This window comes from Octodon degus, unplaced genomic scaffold, assembly GCF_000260255.1.
Source record: "Octodon degus isolate 3935 unplaced genomic scaffold, OctDeg1.0 scaffold00122, whole genome shotgun sequence".
Lineage (NCBI taxonomy): Eukaryota > Metazoa > Chordata > Mammalia > Rodentia > Octodontidae > Octodon > Octodon degus.
Genome location: NW_004524698.1, coordinates 2,237,997 through 2,253,494, shown reverse-complemented (window position 1 = coordinate 2,253,494; position 15,498 = coordinate 2,237,997). Strand labels below are relative to the sequence as shown.

Here is a 15,498-nt window from a genome sequence, read left to right as displayed (position 1 = left end):
ACACCTCCTGGAACCAATTAACAAGCACCAAGGTAACACTATACATGTGACCTTATTTTTTTTCATCTATACTTTTAATTCCTAATTCACAACTATATATACATTCACAGTTACATTACATTTTTAGACTCTTGCATATGTCCAATTTCCCTACAAAGAATATGTACTACTTTCACAAACTGAAAATGATATTATTTAAAAAATTTACAGTTTATGTCTTCATCATCATAGAATTTCTTTCCACTTGAAGACAGAATAGTGAACTATTAAGCAAGCAGTATAGCTGGAAATACACAATAGTGAAATGACAGCAACATAAATAATTAGTTGTCAGGAATGAGGGGAGTAATATCAGAGTCAAAATATAAACCAATACTGAATACACTTTTGATCTCTTTCTGATTGAGAAACAAGGCAGAATTTTAAATTACCCTGGAATTTTTATTCTGATTAATCAGTTATTAACTCTGAGGAAGTGTTAACTTCTAGACATCTAGGTAAAAGGTTAACTTCTAGGAGACTACTTCCACATCTATAAAATTTTGGGCAATAAAACTCACTATGATACATATAAGCACTCACTAAGAAATGTGCATTATTTCAAAGAACAAATTTCTTTCTTTTCTTCAGAGACTTTGCGATAAACTAAAATGGAACAAAAATTGCTGTAGAAGTCTTTCAAGTTTCCTTTACTTAACATAAAAGAGAAAATACACTGCCATCGGGTGCCAAAGACACCAGGACAGTATTCTATTGCCTACTGATCAAGAAAGACCTCAGCAGTGAATGTGAGCTTGGATAGACATACAAGCAGCTGGAGAGATGTGAGATGCAAAACTGTTGAGAACAGAACTAAGGGGACTTGTAACATTTGCCAACACATAATTAGATCAAGAATGGCTCAATTTTACTAAAATTAAAGAAGAACATAAAAAATGCAAATCAAGGGGCTGGGGAGATAGCTTGATGGTCTAAGTGCCTGCCTGGCAAGCACAAAGACCCAGGTTCAGGTTCCATCTATGAGTCCAAGCTGCACAATGAGACCCTGTACCAAATAAATACATAAATAAAAGTCAAGACCAAGCTGATGCAAAAAAAGAGGTGTAGGTGGCAAAACAAGGCCCCAAAAGTATCTTTTTACAAAACACAATCAAATGGAGAATTTCTCAAGGAATGTGAAAGAAAATCATCCCCCAAAATAAGAATCAAGATTTCTATTAGACACCCCATTTAAAAAAAAAAAAATCACCTTAATGTGTTAGTTTTAAGTTGCAAAGACCCAAAACCATATGACTGTTGATGTTTTATTTTTTTTAAATGTTACTCTTTTTCATAGTAACAAATTTAAAGAAAGATTACAAACACTAGATATAACAGAGAAATAGCTGAGCATGTTGTATGTCTTATCCTCAAGTAACAGGGGATACATCTTAATATCAAAGGTAAATTTATAACTACCCTTTCTTTTTGAAGTATTAAAACAGCCATGAAGACTAGTAACTCAAAAAATGAATACAGAAAAAAAAATCAATACAGGTAATGTGCTCTTTTATGTTTCAGAGTAGAAGAGTGAAGAGTGCTATATTTTCAATAAACAGTAACATTTATACATATAATGTGTTCATTGTATTAGGACAATTATGTTAGCCAGTATTTAAACATATATCCTACATAGATATATTAAAATACCCTATGCTTTAGTACAAAAAGGATTTAGAAAGTAATATGTCAAACCTCAGTTAATTTTGCATGTTCATCCTGCTTCAAACAGTCCTCTCCTGATACACTGCATAGTTCCTTTTCACTCTGTAATAAAGACTTTACAGACTGGAATACATCTTCACTGAAGCTCTGCAGGGGATGAAAAATACATTCTTAATTTATTTAATTAATTAATTTAATTCTAAGACAAAATAAGAGATCCTGCAGGTATTTTAGTTTTGGATGAAAAGCTACCAATTTTCCAACTGTTATTCATTCAATCTTTTCACATTGCTTGAAGAACTTAATTCAACCAAGAACAAAAGTTCCACCCAAGTGAAAAGGCTAAATAAGAGTTCCTTGTGTCCAGAACACATGACTATACCAGAGGCTAGGCACTTAGCTCAGTGGAACACCACACAGGAAGCCATAGGTTTCCTTATTCTTACTTTAAGCTAAAACTAACAGATTGCATATCTGATTTCCAAGTCAATGACAGAACAGAAGGAACAACTTTATATAATGAGTGAAACAAGGTGGGAGCTATAGTGAAACTAACAATAGTGATTACTCAACAAAGTTAGAGGCAGAAAAAGATTCAAAATAAGGTTTTTTGGGGTGAACCGATTTGGGGAGGGGAGTTGGCACAAGGATCAAGGAGTAGAAGAATAATTCACACAAAGAAAATGAGTATCATAGCTGAATATTAACTTCCTAGTCTCTCCTTTGATTTGATAATGTGCTCGTTTATCAGAAATCTTGTTACTCCATAGTCCACCCTTGTAGAAAACCTACCCAACCCAAGACCTGAAGGTTGTTCCCATCCCTTAGTCATAATAAAATACTCTCAAAGTTCTTGCCATATTGCTTGCACATTAAGATCATTTAATTTAAATCATAACATTTTATAATTATTATTTTCATATATATTTGTCTTTCTTATTCATTAAGCCAAATTATGTACATCAAAGTACATTTCACTCATTTTCTCAGCCTTCAGAACTTCTAATATTATATGAAGTCAACAGAGTTTATAACTTTAATAAACTAGTATAAACCTTTGCTTTAAAGATATAAGAAATGAAAGAATTCAAGGGAAAAATGTAACATTAAATTTGAATTCAATCTACCAATATGAATCCATAATAAAATCCTCTAAATATATTCTTTCACTGAGAAGTACTGGAAGCAATGATCTTCAGTAGCAATGAACATTCCCAATATCCAGAGTCTGGTTTCTAAATACAATGAGCTAAAGTGCTTCAGAAACATGACTGTTTCCAGAACTGAGATGAGAAAATACAGAGTTAATCTAGTATTTATACATTTACCAGAACACAAAGAAGTGCTCAAAGACAACTGGGTCATTTCAAAAGAGCCGGCTTGAAGGAATTGCTCCTGGCCAATTCTAAGACCCTCAGACATCAAAAAGAATAAAAATGGAAATGGATTATAACTGCTCAGTTTAATCATGGAGCACTCTACCCATAAACACTAGCTGACAAATAAGAACAGAATGACTAAATTAGAAACTCGCATTTGTAATTCCAAACATAATTACAGATTTAGGAAAGAATCATCAATGTATCCTAAATCTAACAGGTTAAAAGCTATTAGGGAACAGTATACTCATTATCTACTATCATCTAATAGGTTTTATTAACCTTATAACTACAAAGGAACTATGTGAATTTATTGGGAGATATCTGATGGCTATAGTCTTGGCCACCTAGTAAAGCATGAAATGAATGCAGAATCATCTTTGAGGTGTTCCTGCTGAAACTAATTACAGAGAAAACCATATGAGCATAGAAGATAGGGACATTCTACAGGACAACTAGCCTAGACTTTTCCAAAGATTTTCTGTCATGGAAAAAGAATCTAAACCATAAAGGTCTAGAATGAAGGACAGCAAAAAAAATAAATACTAACTACAACATATGAACCTTCAGTGGACCCTAGATGAGAGACAAAAAGTTATCAGGAAATTTGAGACAATCAGAAAAATCTATGTATGGATGACATAAAAGATGACATTTTTTTCTCAAGGTTCCCTTAATGCATCCTGTAATTTTGATAGAAGAACTGCTTCCTATATTTTGATAGTGGGACTGCATGTGTAAAATCTGTTTGTGTGAATCCATTTCAGTTTTGGGAGAAATCTTTCTGTCAGAACGCATAGCAGTGAAAAAGAACAAACTGGCAGTAAGCTGGACATCTTATCTAGTGATTGACTGTCAGTATTGAAAAAGTCTGTGAAGTACTTGCACGGTGCACTTCAGCCTTCTAGGTTATCTCCTTCCCCTATACCATAAATGACCACGTTAAAGTATGGTTTCAAGCCAGACCAGACAACCTGAGAATCTAGACACCCTTAGTTTTAAAGGAATCTAACCACTAAACATAAATATCATTACTACATGGCCACAGTTGAAGAAGTTAACCTATCTTATATATCAAGGCACATAAAATTCAAAGATATGCCTAAAGATTTAGGCCAGATATTAATAGCAATTTCATGTAGAGGTGTATGCCTGATTTCAAACATTATCAATTCCATTGCCTGCATTCTTTTAATCAATGAAATAAAAAAGCTACAAGATTCAAATCTGATTGAGAGGTTTTCTATGTAGTTTGGGCTGGCCTTGAACTCAGTATGTTGTCCAGGCTGGTCTCAAACTCACAGGAACCCTCCTGCCTCAGCCTCTCTGAACGCTGAGACTATAGGTGTGCCTATGTTTGACTCCATTGTTGTTTTTATCTACAACTTAAAGAGATTTAATATAGGCTCATTCCAAGGCTGAGAGTTAGTCTTTTTTCTAGTGGTTCCTGACATTTTTGAAAGGGAAACTTGTGAAGTGGAGAAGGAAGAAATTTTGTGTAGACAGTGAAGTCCTTGAGTAGAGTAGAATAATTTGTATTGACTGTATTCTCCACCTCTTTATCTCAAATCCTACTAGACTGGAATGAACTAAAGAACTAAAAGAACTAGAGTGAACTATAGAACTAAAGTAAACTACTTGTTGGGGAGTCTCTTCTAAATCCATGAGAATTGTGAAAATACACATTTTTAGGAGTCTTAAGTCACTGTTTTACCTTTTTCTCATAGGCACAAGAAAAGTTTTACAAGCCATGAAAACACAATTTGACCAAATTTAAGTGCTTATTTCCATGCCACTGTCTCTAATGACATAGACTGAGCAGTATATAAAAACAGCCCAAGCTCTTGAAGAGCTTAGTTGGAACTGGGTGAGACAAGTAATACATAAATGTGTCAGTGCAGTAAGTGCCATGGGGGGAAAAAAAAAGAGTAAGCCTGTTTTTATTTTATAGAAGATGATCAGAGAAGACATCCTCAGGAAGGTGGCATTTCCACAGAGACCTAAAAGAACTAAGTGACCAAGTCTTGTGGGAATATGGGAGAATGTTCTAGGCAGAGACAACAGCAAAGGTCCCAAGGTAGGAGATGGTACATGAGGCCTTTTTTTTTTGCGGAACCGGGGACTGAACTCAGACCCTTGCGCTTGCCAGGGAAGCGCTTACTCTACTGAGCCATCTCCCCAGGCCCTATAAGGCCTTTTAAAGAAAGGTTAATAGAATGGAGTTCAGTGAATGAGGAGAAAAAGAGATAAGGTTGAAGAAAAAGCGCATGATACAGATTGAGGCTGAATCGTGGTGTACACTGATCACGTAGGGCCTCGCAGGCCACTGTAAGAACTTTTGGCTGTTAGTAAACAAGATGTAGAGCCACTGGAGGGATTTCATTTAGCAGATGAGTGCAATATAATTCAAGGTTCTGGAGAGCCTGGCTGCTGTCTGAAGAGCATGTACATGGTAAAGTAGCAGCAGTAAGAATGGTCCAGTGTTGAGCTCTGGTACAAACCTTGTGTGTGGATTCTCTTGCTGATGTTTTTCCCTGCAAACTTTATTTAATGTGTTTGTGTAAAAATCCTAATTTGTAAAACATAGGATTAGATCAGCAGATAAGAAAAAAAAAATGACATTATTCAATTAATTATTTTCTAAGGTAAGGTAATGGTGCTGACATATTAAAAAATATGTACAGGACTGCTCTCATAAAACTGCAAAAGCAAAGTGTATATGTGGCTATGTATATACAGACATAGGTACAAAAAAGGAATGATAAAACATTTTTTTAAATAAAGGCTAAGTCTAAATAAAAAATATGAGCTACTTGCTGTACAACTGGGGTTTTACCCTAAGCATTCCATGGTCCTGAAAATGTCAATACTTAAATAATTTGCTTTGATTAATGAATAAAGGTTTTCATGCCAATTTATCAAACATCATCAAAACAGAAAATACATAAAACGTGAAATATGAACTTGAGCTATCAACATAAATTCATGATACTGTATAGCACAGAGCATTCCTAGTACTTAGGTCTTGTAGCTAAATACTTTTCAGGCTTCTTTGAAAAAATGGCCCATTACAGGTCTGATGAAGGGAAAGGAGGTCAAATTTTGTCCTTCTGTACCAAAAGGGCAAAACCTGAAAGCAATCAGGGAATTCCACATCAATAATTTGGAGACAATTTGACCAATTTTAAATAAATAAGTAAACAAATGGATGGACAGATGGATGAATGAATGAATCACTATAAATAAATGACTGTACATATAATATAAAATTATAAAAACATAGCTGGCACACATCTGTAATACCAGGTATTTGGGAGGCTAAGGCAGGAGGATTTCAAGTTAGAGGCTAGCCTGGCCAACTGAGTAAGACCTTGTCTCAAATTAAAATTTTAAAAAGAGCTGGGATGAAACTTGGTACTCAAAAGCTTACATCATATGCATAAAGCCCTTGGTTTAATCCTTAGTACAAATGGGAAAAAAAAACAAAAACAAAAACAAAATCTGTGACTTCAAAGCAATACAAAGGCTGAGGAGATAGCTCAGCAGTCTAAGCACCTGCATGGCAAGCACAAGGATCCGGGTTTGAACCCCAGAACCACATGCCATGCTGGCCCCAGAACCCTTGGCAAGCCATGCCAGTCACTGAAACCGGGCATAGTGGTGCATACCAGTAATCCCAATGCTGGGGAGGCTCAGAAAGGAGGATTACTATGAGTCCAAGTAAATGAATGAATGATTGTTAAATTTTAAAAAGAAGATACATCTTTAATGACACAGTAATAGACATTTCATTTTAAAAAGCAATACGAATAAAGGGAAATAAATTCACTTGCCATCATTAAAGGTAACTATAATTCCAAGTAATTAATCTAAAAATTGGTAACTAAAGGACACTGGCTCTTTCCTATACACTTTATATGAATTATCTTCTCCCTTATAAATATTATCATAATACATAAGACAGCTATCATCAGACAAAAAAAGCAAGAAAAAAACCATAATGAAATTCAGACTGCCTTAACAGGCAGGGGCTGGTCAACAATATCCAGTGCAAGAAGATGAGGCCAGAAAAAGGATAAATGAAGTCTACCATCCTTCAGTCCCTGTTCTTCTCTCCTTCACATAATGCCCAAAGTTATTACAAAACACAAAATGTCAAGAAAGAGAAGATTAAGCACATTATATTAGGATTTTATTTTGTTTTTACTGGGGCATATTGGGGCCATGAGCTGCATACCCAGATCCTTTTATATTTTGTTCTGAGACAGGGTCTTGACAAGTTGCTAACTTGCCCACCATGCCTATCAACTTGGGATTCTCCTGCTTCAGCACTACCATGCTCAGCTCCAACTTGTTTTAGAGGTGAAATAAGAGGTTCTTCCTTAGATTAGAAAGAAGAAAGGATTACTAACTGTATTTCATTTTCTTACTCATTACCCAACATCTAGCACAGGGCTTAAGTGGCACTCAAATTTGTATTTGCTAAATGAATAAATGTAGTATGGTATTTCTTACAAACCATTAGAGTAAAGCTCAAGGCATATGATAAAGACTCATTTAAAACTAAATGTCATAGCAACATGAGTTTTAATTAAATGATCAACAATTACATCAAAACTTCCATAAAACAGAACCTAATATAGTGAACTTACTTTTCTGACAGATGCTCTCGGCTTCACACGACTATTTTTGAAAGGCTGGAAAGTTGCCATAATTATATTAGTTTTGACTGCAATCACTGAAGAACAGATGCACAAAACACCTAAAGAAAACATGTAAGTCTCAGTATTTCAGGCAGGTATTTTGCTAAGCAGTTTCTTTAAACTCAGCCATTTTTTTTAAAAAAATGAGGGGGTCCTGCCCATTAGCTCAGTTGTTTAAGTGACAGCTTAAACAAAGCAATCAGGATGCTGTGGTTCGATCCCCAGATCTTCAAGCCTTACCAGACCTGCGCTGAAGGCATCCTGGGCCAGCCAAAAGAAAAAAAAAAAAAAAAAAAACCCTCTTCAAAAAAACAAAGAAAAAAATTGATTTCAAAACATTATCAATCCAACATGTTTTTGAAAAATACAAATGTACTGGTACCTTAATAAAATATAAAATAATTATAATAATCTAATTTTAAGTTCAAAATTATAAGGTACTTTACCTTTTTCTGTACAACCTCACCACATTTTTTTTTTTACTTTATTTTACTTTTTAATATATTTGGTTGTTACAGGGCCTCACTATGCAGGCAGGACTCATAGTGAACCTCCTGTTTTCAGCCTCCCCAGTGCTGGAATTACCGGTGTGTGCCACTATGCCTAGACTCTGTGGCTGGCTCAGCCTGCCCTGGGGGCTCACACGGCATGTGGTGCCAGGGATCGAACCAAGTCCCTGCGCTTGCCTAAACTTGCTTAAGCAGGCATTTCAGTCCACTGAGCTCTCGCCAGGCCCATCACCATACATTCTTTAATCGTGAAGCCTACATAAGAAAATATTTAGTAGGAATTATTTACAAAGTCTTTGTTCTTATTTCCACAGTAACAATAAGTGCTACAGACATTTGTTTTACTTTGTAATTTTATTTTTTATTTATTTGACACAGGGACTTGCTATGCAGCTCACACTTGTAGTGATCCTCAGCCTCCCCAGCACTGGGATTACAGGAGTGCACGACTATGCCCAATTTCGGGGCCAACACAACATGCAGTACCAGGGATCAAACTTGGGTCCTTGTACTTGCCCAGAGGGTACTTAGACTGCCGAGCTAACTCCCCAGCCCACTACAGACATTTGTTGAACAGAAGGTTGTGAGTCTCATGATAATATAAAATCTTTACATGTAAAATTAGATGAATAAAAACAAATTCCTTATATAGAAGTTTAAGGGCACCCATGGACTAGAGAGCACATTGAGGTTTAACGATTAATAGTATTTAACTATACATACGTATTCCTCAGGAAAAATTCTAAAAGTCCTAACTTTTTAATAATAGTTTAGTTAAAACCTTTGAGAACTTACATCAAATCTGGACATTAATCACTCAGTATCTATTTTTGACAACAGGACATTATCCATCCACGTAAGACCTACTCATGATCTATGCCATAAGGTAGTAATAGTTCTCTTGGATTTGAAGAATTCCAGAGAAAAAGTTTTCTTAAAGAAAAAACAGTGAGGGCCTAATTTGAAATAACAAAAAAATCTAAATCCATAAAAATTTAAGAAACTTAGTTTCAAGTATCTTTAGTAAATTAAGCTGGCCTTATCAAGGATTGCCTGTTTCAAGTTTCTAAGACATTTGGTTAATATGAATTTACACTATGAAGAGATTTATATGCAAACAATTCAATCCAGCCCCCCTTCAGAATTTCAAAAAATAAATTTTAGTGAAGTTCTACTCTTACATTCTTTCACTAAAGGGATAAAAGTGTATGTGTGTACTTCATATATGTACCCTACTCCTCTAGACATTTTTAGATTTTAATATTTGGAAAAAAAGTTATGACGTTACTATGTTCTGAACTGAAGTCAAGTCCTATTGATCTCATGTAACAATAAAAGTTTATTTACTAAAGCTGAAGCAGTACCATGAAAGGACCTGCAGAATATTAGCAAGAATCTTTCCATAGACCACTCACATCCTTGTTCTACCTCTTACAAGTTTTGTTTCCTCTGGATAATCACAATGTTTCTGAATCTGTTTCATATTGCCCTAATTACTGGACAGGTTTATTGTGAGAACCAAGTGGAAAATAACTATGGAAAGCACTTTTATTTAAATTTTTATGTATTTGTTACAGAGCCTAGCTATGCAGTTGCGATTCGTAGTGATCCTCCTGATTTGGGGGGCCAGCATTGGCATGCAGTACCGAGGATCTAACTCAGGTCCTTGTGCTTGCCAGGCAGGTGCTTGGACCACTGAGCTATCTCCCCAGCTGCTGGAAGGCATGTTGTAAATTATAAAACATGAGCAAAAGAAAAATTTAAGTACCTACATATGGACCAAAATGATCGAGAGAAACAAAATAAGCAAAATAAGGTTTAAACATAAAGGTTTATGTGGATAAACCAAGGGAATAATCCTTTTACTTGTCCCAAGCCAATTTACTCTTGTTTTTTCACAGCATTCTGAAGCTACCAGTAAACTTCAGAGGCAATGGACTTGCTCAAAATATCACAAAAAATATAAAATACAGAGGCCAAAATTAAGGTTGCAGAAAACCAAACACTCTCAAAATCAGCTCCCAAGTAAAGTGGCACTGCCTTTCTAGAAGGCATTTTTTTGAGACAGGGTCCCACTATACAGTTTGGGTTGGCCTTGTACTCATTTTTGTAGTCCAAAGGCTGGTCTCGAACTCCCAGCAATCCTCCTGCTGCAACTACCCGAGTGCTGGGATTATAGGCCTGCACCACCACACCAGGTTCCCAGGTTGGCTGAGAGAGAGCACCCAGGGTTCCAGGGCCCACAGGGCATGGGGGGTTGGGACTGAACTCAGGACCTTGGGCTTGCCAAGACAATTCTTTTTCTCGTTTCTTTTTTTTTTTTTTTTTTTTTTTTTTTGGCGGAACCGGGGATTGAACTCAGATCCTTGCGTTTGCCAGTCAAGCACTTATCCTACTGAGCCATCTCCCCAGCCCCAGCAATTCTTAATATATGTCAAAACTCTGAATATCTTCCTACCCTTTGGCCCACCAAGTGTATCTTTGGGAATCTGTCGAAACAAAACTTGATCCTGAAACATCTAAGGTTCTAAATTAGAGCATATAAGGAATAAGTGCTGGCTGAGACATTTAACATCATACTGTATTCTCCAGGATTCTAATTAGAAAAACTGAGGCATGGAAAGTTAAGCAAATTCAAACCCACATAATAAAATGGCAGAGCTGATACTAAAATCTAAATTTACTAGCTATGGTACTGGGGTGCCCTTAAGCACACCTCTCTAGTATATCAAAGTCTGAGAAGCTATTTATCACACTTCATAACAGAAATAAAAACAATCTAATGCTGGAAGCAAGAGTGATTAAACAGCTGTTACCTCATTCCCAGTGAGGAAACTGGCACATGGGAAAAACAACACTGAACGACAGAAGGATGGCACACATAACACCTTTATAGTGTTGATTCCCAACCCTCCCTCAAGTGGGGGTTAGTGGAAAAGAGACAGGAAATAATAATTATCTTTGCAACTGCTGACTAAAGTCATTCTGATTTTAATTCTAAAGGTAAACACTACCTCAAAGCATAAAACTATCTAGATGAGCTATCCTAAGGTAGGATGTGCTGGGGGAGTAGCTGAGTGCTGTGAACCACCCTGCCAAAACAAGGGACCCCAGTTTTCTTTACCCAGTTTTCAAGGTTATGATAGAGAATCCAATATGGGAACTATAAAATGCTTATAAACAAACACAAAAGAAAAAATGCAGAAAGAAAAAAATACAGACAAATCATGTCTCCCTAAAACATATTATCTAATAGTACCTCGGAATTCCTATCACTATTTAATAGGGATGAAAGATTAGTCCCATGTTTGTATTGTGCTTTAATCATGGAAGAAAAGCCACAGTCTACCACTTTGTGCTTAAGGTAAAATACTGTCTCACAAAGAATGTCTACCAGAAAATATTCACCTAAAAGTGAATCCAGTATGAGATGATGTGGCATACTTCTGGTAAGACAAAGCAAAGAATCATCTTTGGAATGACACAATCAGACAGGGCCCAGAGTATAAAAAATGATGGACACAGCACTTCCTTATAGAAAATAAGAAAAGATGCTTTAGATAGCTCAAGAAAAACAAAACTATACTGTTTCCCAAAAAATACCTTTGTAGTACAATAAACTTTTCACTTAAAGTTTATTTGTTCTATGCCCTAGTCTGGGTAAACAAAAATGAATTCTAAGCAGGTGTTTGGATAAAAGAGATGAAGTGAACCTAGACTTGGGGAAAACAAAAGCAGATGAGAAACAAGGCAGTACAGACGAACACAGCAAACTCCTGTGTGAGCTGCTGGAGCTCAACAAAGACACAGAAAGTCATTAATTCAAATTCTTAATACATTATCTTCATTATTACCCAGCTGTTGGAAAGAATGAGTTCAAGTAATACATACTGGTGTGAAAAAGTAAGTTTGCAGAACTGTATAATCAGGTCTACATAGAAGCTGGGCATCCAGATTTTTAAGAACTGTATGTAATGTCTGATTAAGAAACACTATTTCTCAGGGGCCTGGGAGATGGCTCAGTAGGATAAGTGCTTGATGGGCAAATGCCAGGATCTGAGTTCAATCCCCGGTTCCGCCAAAAAAAAAAAAAAAGAAACACTATTTCTCTAATCATTATATTAGTTTCCTTCCCTCAACTACTTCCTAATTTGTTAATTCAAACACTACCTCTCTACCTTCATCCTACTCTTTGGTTTTCATTCCATTTAGTTTTCCAAAGATAATTTACTTCTACCCTTGCTTTTAACTATGCAAATAGTTACTTCCTAATTTATATTTTCAGTACACCTGTGTACTTGAGTTTCAGCGTCTTATATACAATTTCCTATTGAACACCTCTGACTAAGTATCCTGCTAGGGATAATATCATCCCTGGTTCACAGGTTGAGGTTTGGTCACCAGTACAGCAGTGTTAGGAGGCAGTGGGACTTCAGCACTGAAGCCTAGAGGGAGGTAATTAGCCCTGCAGCACTACCCTCATGAATAGATTCATAATGTCCTGCGTAGTCCTGGCACTCAGAACTAAATTAGTACTCCAAGGACAGGTTTTATAAAGTGTGCCTGTTCCTCCCATACTCTGGTTTCCTGTCCCACCCAGTGATTGCTCCCTCTCATGCATACAATCTTCCCATGATGTCATCCACTATACTGTGATATATGTAGAAAGTCCTCACCTGAGGTTCAGCAAATAGGCCTGCCCAATCTTAGGCTTCTGGCTTCTAAAACTGTGAGATAAATCTCTTTTCTGCATAAGGTATCTAGTCCAATGATAGACAGCCTTTTAGAGACTGAGTGTTCAAACCACAACCCAAAACCCAATTATTTTTTAGAAAGTACCAACACTGCAATTAAACCAAATACTGAGATTGTAGTTCAGAAAAAAACAACTCATACAGTATAACAAACTTTTTTTCTTAGAAGAAAAGCACAATAGCACACCAAAGGTTCACCACCTAATCTCTGGTACTATATTTTGTTACACCAACCAATAAATGGACTAAGACAAGCCCAGGTACTTCAAAATTAGTATGTTCAAATACAAATGAAACTTTCTCCCTAAACAATCTTCCCCTGAATTCGTTGTCTCAGTAAGGGCCAATAACCCAACTCCAAAGAGAAAGCCAAATGGAAACTGGCCTCTCCCTCAATCTCTACAATCACAACTAGTGAACTACTGAGTCCTACTCTGTCATGTTCTAAACTTGTCTCAAATCCACCCTTTCCCTTCTATCAGCTAACTACTTTTCATGCATAAATTCTAGGACCTCTCTCTTTAAGGAAGGCTTGACTCCTCCCTCCCTCTACCCTTCCGGCCCAATTGCTAACCACTTCTTTTATGGTTCCCAAATGGTATGTCCTTTAATCCTTTGGTACAATTGTTTGCATACTTTCCTCTTGTGAATTCCTTACAGGCAAATACATTTTTTACATATTTGTGTTCTAAAATAGTAGGCATTCAAACACTTGCTGAAAAAAAATTATCTTAAAGACCAAACTATGCCACACTGAACCTAACACCCTTAAAACAATCCAAACTCCAAATAATCTGTTTACTGCAACTAAATAGAACACTTGAGAATTATAGGTCAAGCAGGCAAGAGATTCAAGATTCAACAGAGATTAAGATTCAGTGGCTGACATACACTAAAAAATTATGAGGTATGCTAAAGAGGAGAAAAATATGACCCACATGCAGAAAAGTCAATAAATACAGAACCAGAAATGATGCAAGAGGACATAAATAGAAAAGGCTGTAAAACTAGTATAAATGTGTTCCATAATCAAGAAAACATGATGAGGGAAACAAAAAAGAAACCAAAATTGAACTTATAGAAATGAAAACAAAATATTTCTAAAATGAAAACAAAAGGGATACAGTTAATAGCAGATTAAACATAGAAGAATAAAATTAAGTTATCTAGCATACTAAAAGCTATCCAAAATAAAACTTGAACTTATAGAAATGAAAACAAAATATTTCTAAAATGAAAACAAAAGGGATACAGTTAATAGCAGATTAAACATAGAAGAATAAAATTAAGTGAATTTATAGATAGCATACTGAAAGCTATCCAAAATAAAACCATTTAGGTTCCTAATAGAAAAAATCTTGGGGCTGGGAGATAGCTCAGTGACTTTAAGTGCCTGCCTGGCAAGCAATAGGTCCTGAATTCGATCCCCAGTACCTCCCCCCAAAAATATCTTGAACTCAAATCATTGGTGATTTGCGTAACTTTTTTTTTTTTTTTTTTTAAGGGGGAGGTGGGTAATTGGAGGTCCAAGAAGTAGGAAGGAGAAAACAGAAAAAATATATGCAATTTCAGACAAAAATTGTACAGAATTTACTGAATTTCATATAAGAAATAGTATCACAGATCCAGGAAACCTCTTTAACACTAAAAAAGAATAAAGAACCCTTCACTCAAGGCACAGCATCACCAAACTTTTAGAAAGGAGTTATAAAAGAAAAAGAAAAAAATGTGCAGATTATATATACAAAACAAAGGACAACACATTTCCTACCTAAGCAAGCCAGAAAACAAGACAATGGAAGCACAGCTTTAAAGCATCAAAAAGGGAAGAAAAAAGGAAAAACAAAAAACCTGTCAACCCACATATCTATTCTCTAACAAAAATAACTTTCAACAATTAAGGCAAAATTAATTTATTCAGAATAAGAGCTGAGTATTCATCACCAGCTGATCATCATTAGAATAACTGTGAAGATAAATTCTTCAAAGAAAAACAATAATAGATGGAAATCTAGTTCTCCCGAAGGCAAAGGAAATCTAAAATGATAAATTCAATGGTAATATAAAAGTTACTTTCTCATTTTTTGATCTCTTTATAAAAAACTTTAAAATACCAACAATATATAAAGGAGTTTACAACAGACACATAAGTAAATTTATGACAAAATGTCACAAAAGTGCTGTGCAGGAAGTAAAACACTATCAAAAGATTCCTACACTATACATGAAATGGTTATCACACAAAGACTGGTAAGTTAAAGCAACCACTATAAAAATGAAATAATGCCTGATAAAGAAAAGTGGAACAAAAGTGATGTTACCCTCCCTTTTACAGAATAGGAAGGCAAAGCTCACCTTCATAGGATTATTGTAAGAACTGCAATGCAATAGCATGTAAAAACAGCACCTGACAAAGCAGGAATTCAAATACTGGCTCCTTTCTTGAGTT

General features: G+C 35.7%; 1 protein-coding gene across 4 annotated transcripts in view; it reads right to left on the bottom strand.

Annotated features, from left to right (window-relative positions):
• The window catches only part of Akap11 (A-kinase anchoring protein 11), a 59,434-nt gene that overhangs the window by 38,108 nt on the left and 5,828 nt on the right, over positions 1–15,498 (bottom strand). For all 4 annotated transcript variants that reach the window (XM_004640262.2, XM_023700130.1, XM_023700131.1 and 1 more), the window contains exons 2-3: positions 7,736–7,845; positions 1,735–1,851 (exon numbers count right to left, since the gene is read on the bottom strand). In XM_004640262.2, coding sequence (XP_004640319.1) covers positions 1,735–1,851; positions 7,736–7,795 — 177 coding nt within the window. In that variant the 5' untranslated portion in view covers positions 7,796–7,845. The remainder of the gene's footprint in view (positions 1–1,734; positions 1,852–7,735; positions 7,846–15,498) is intronic.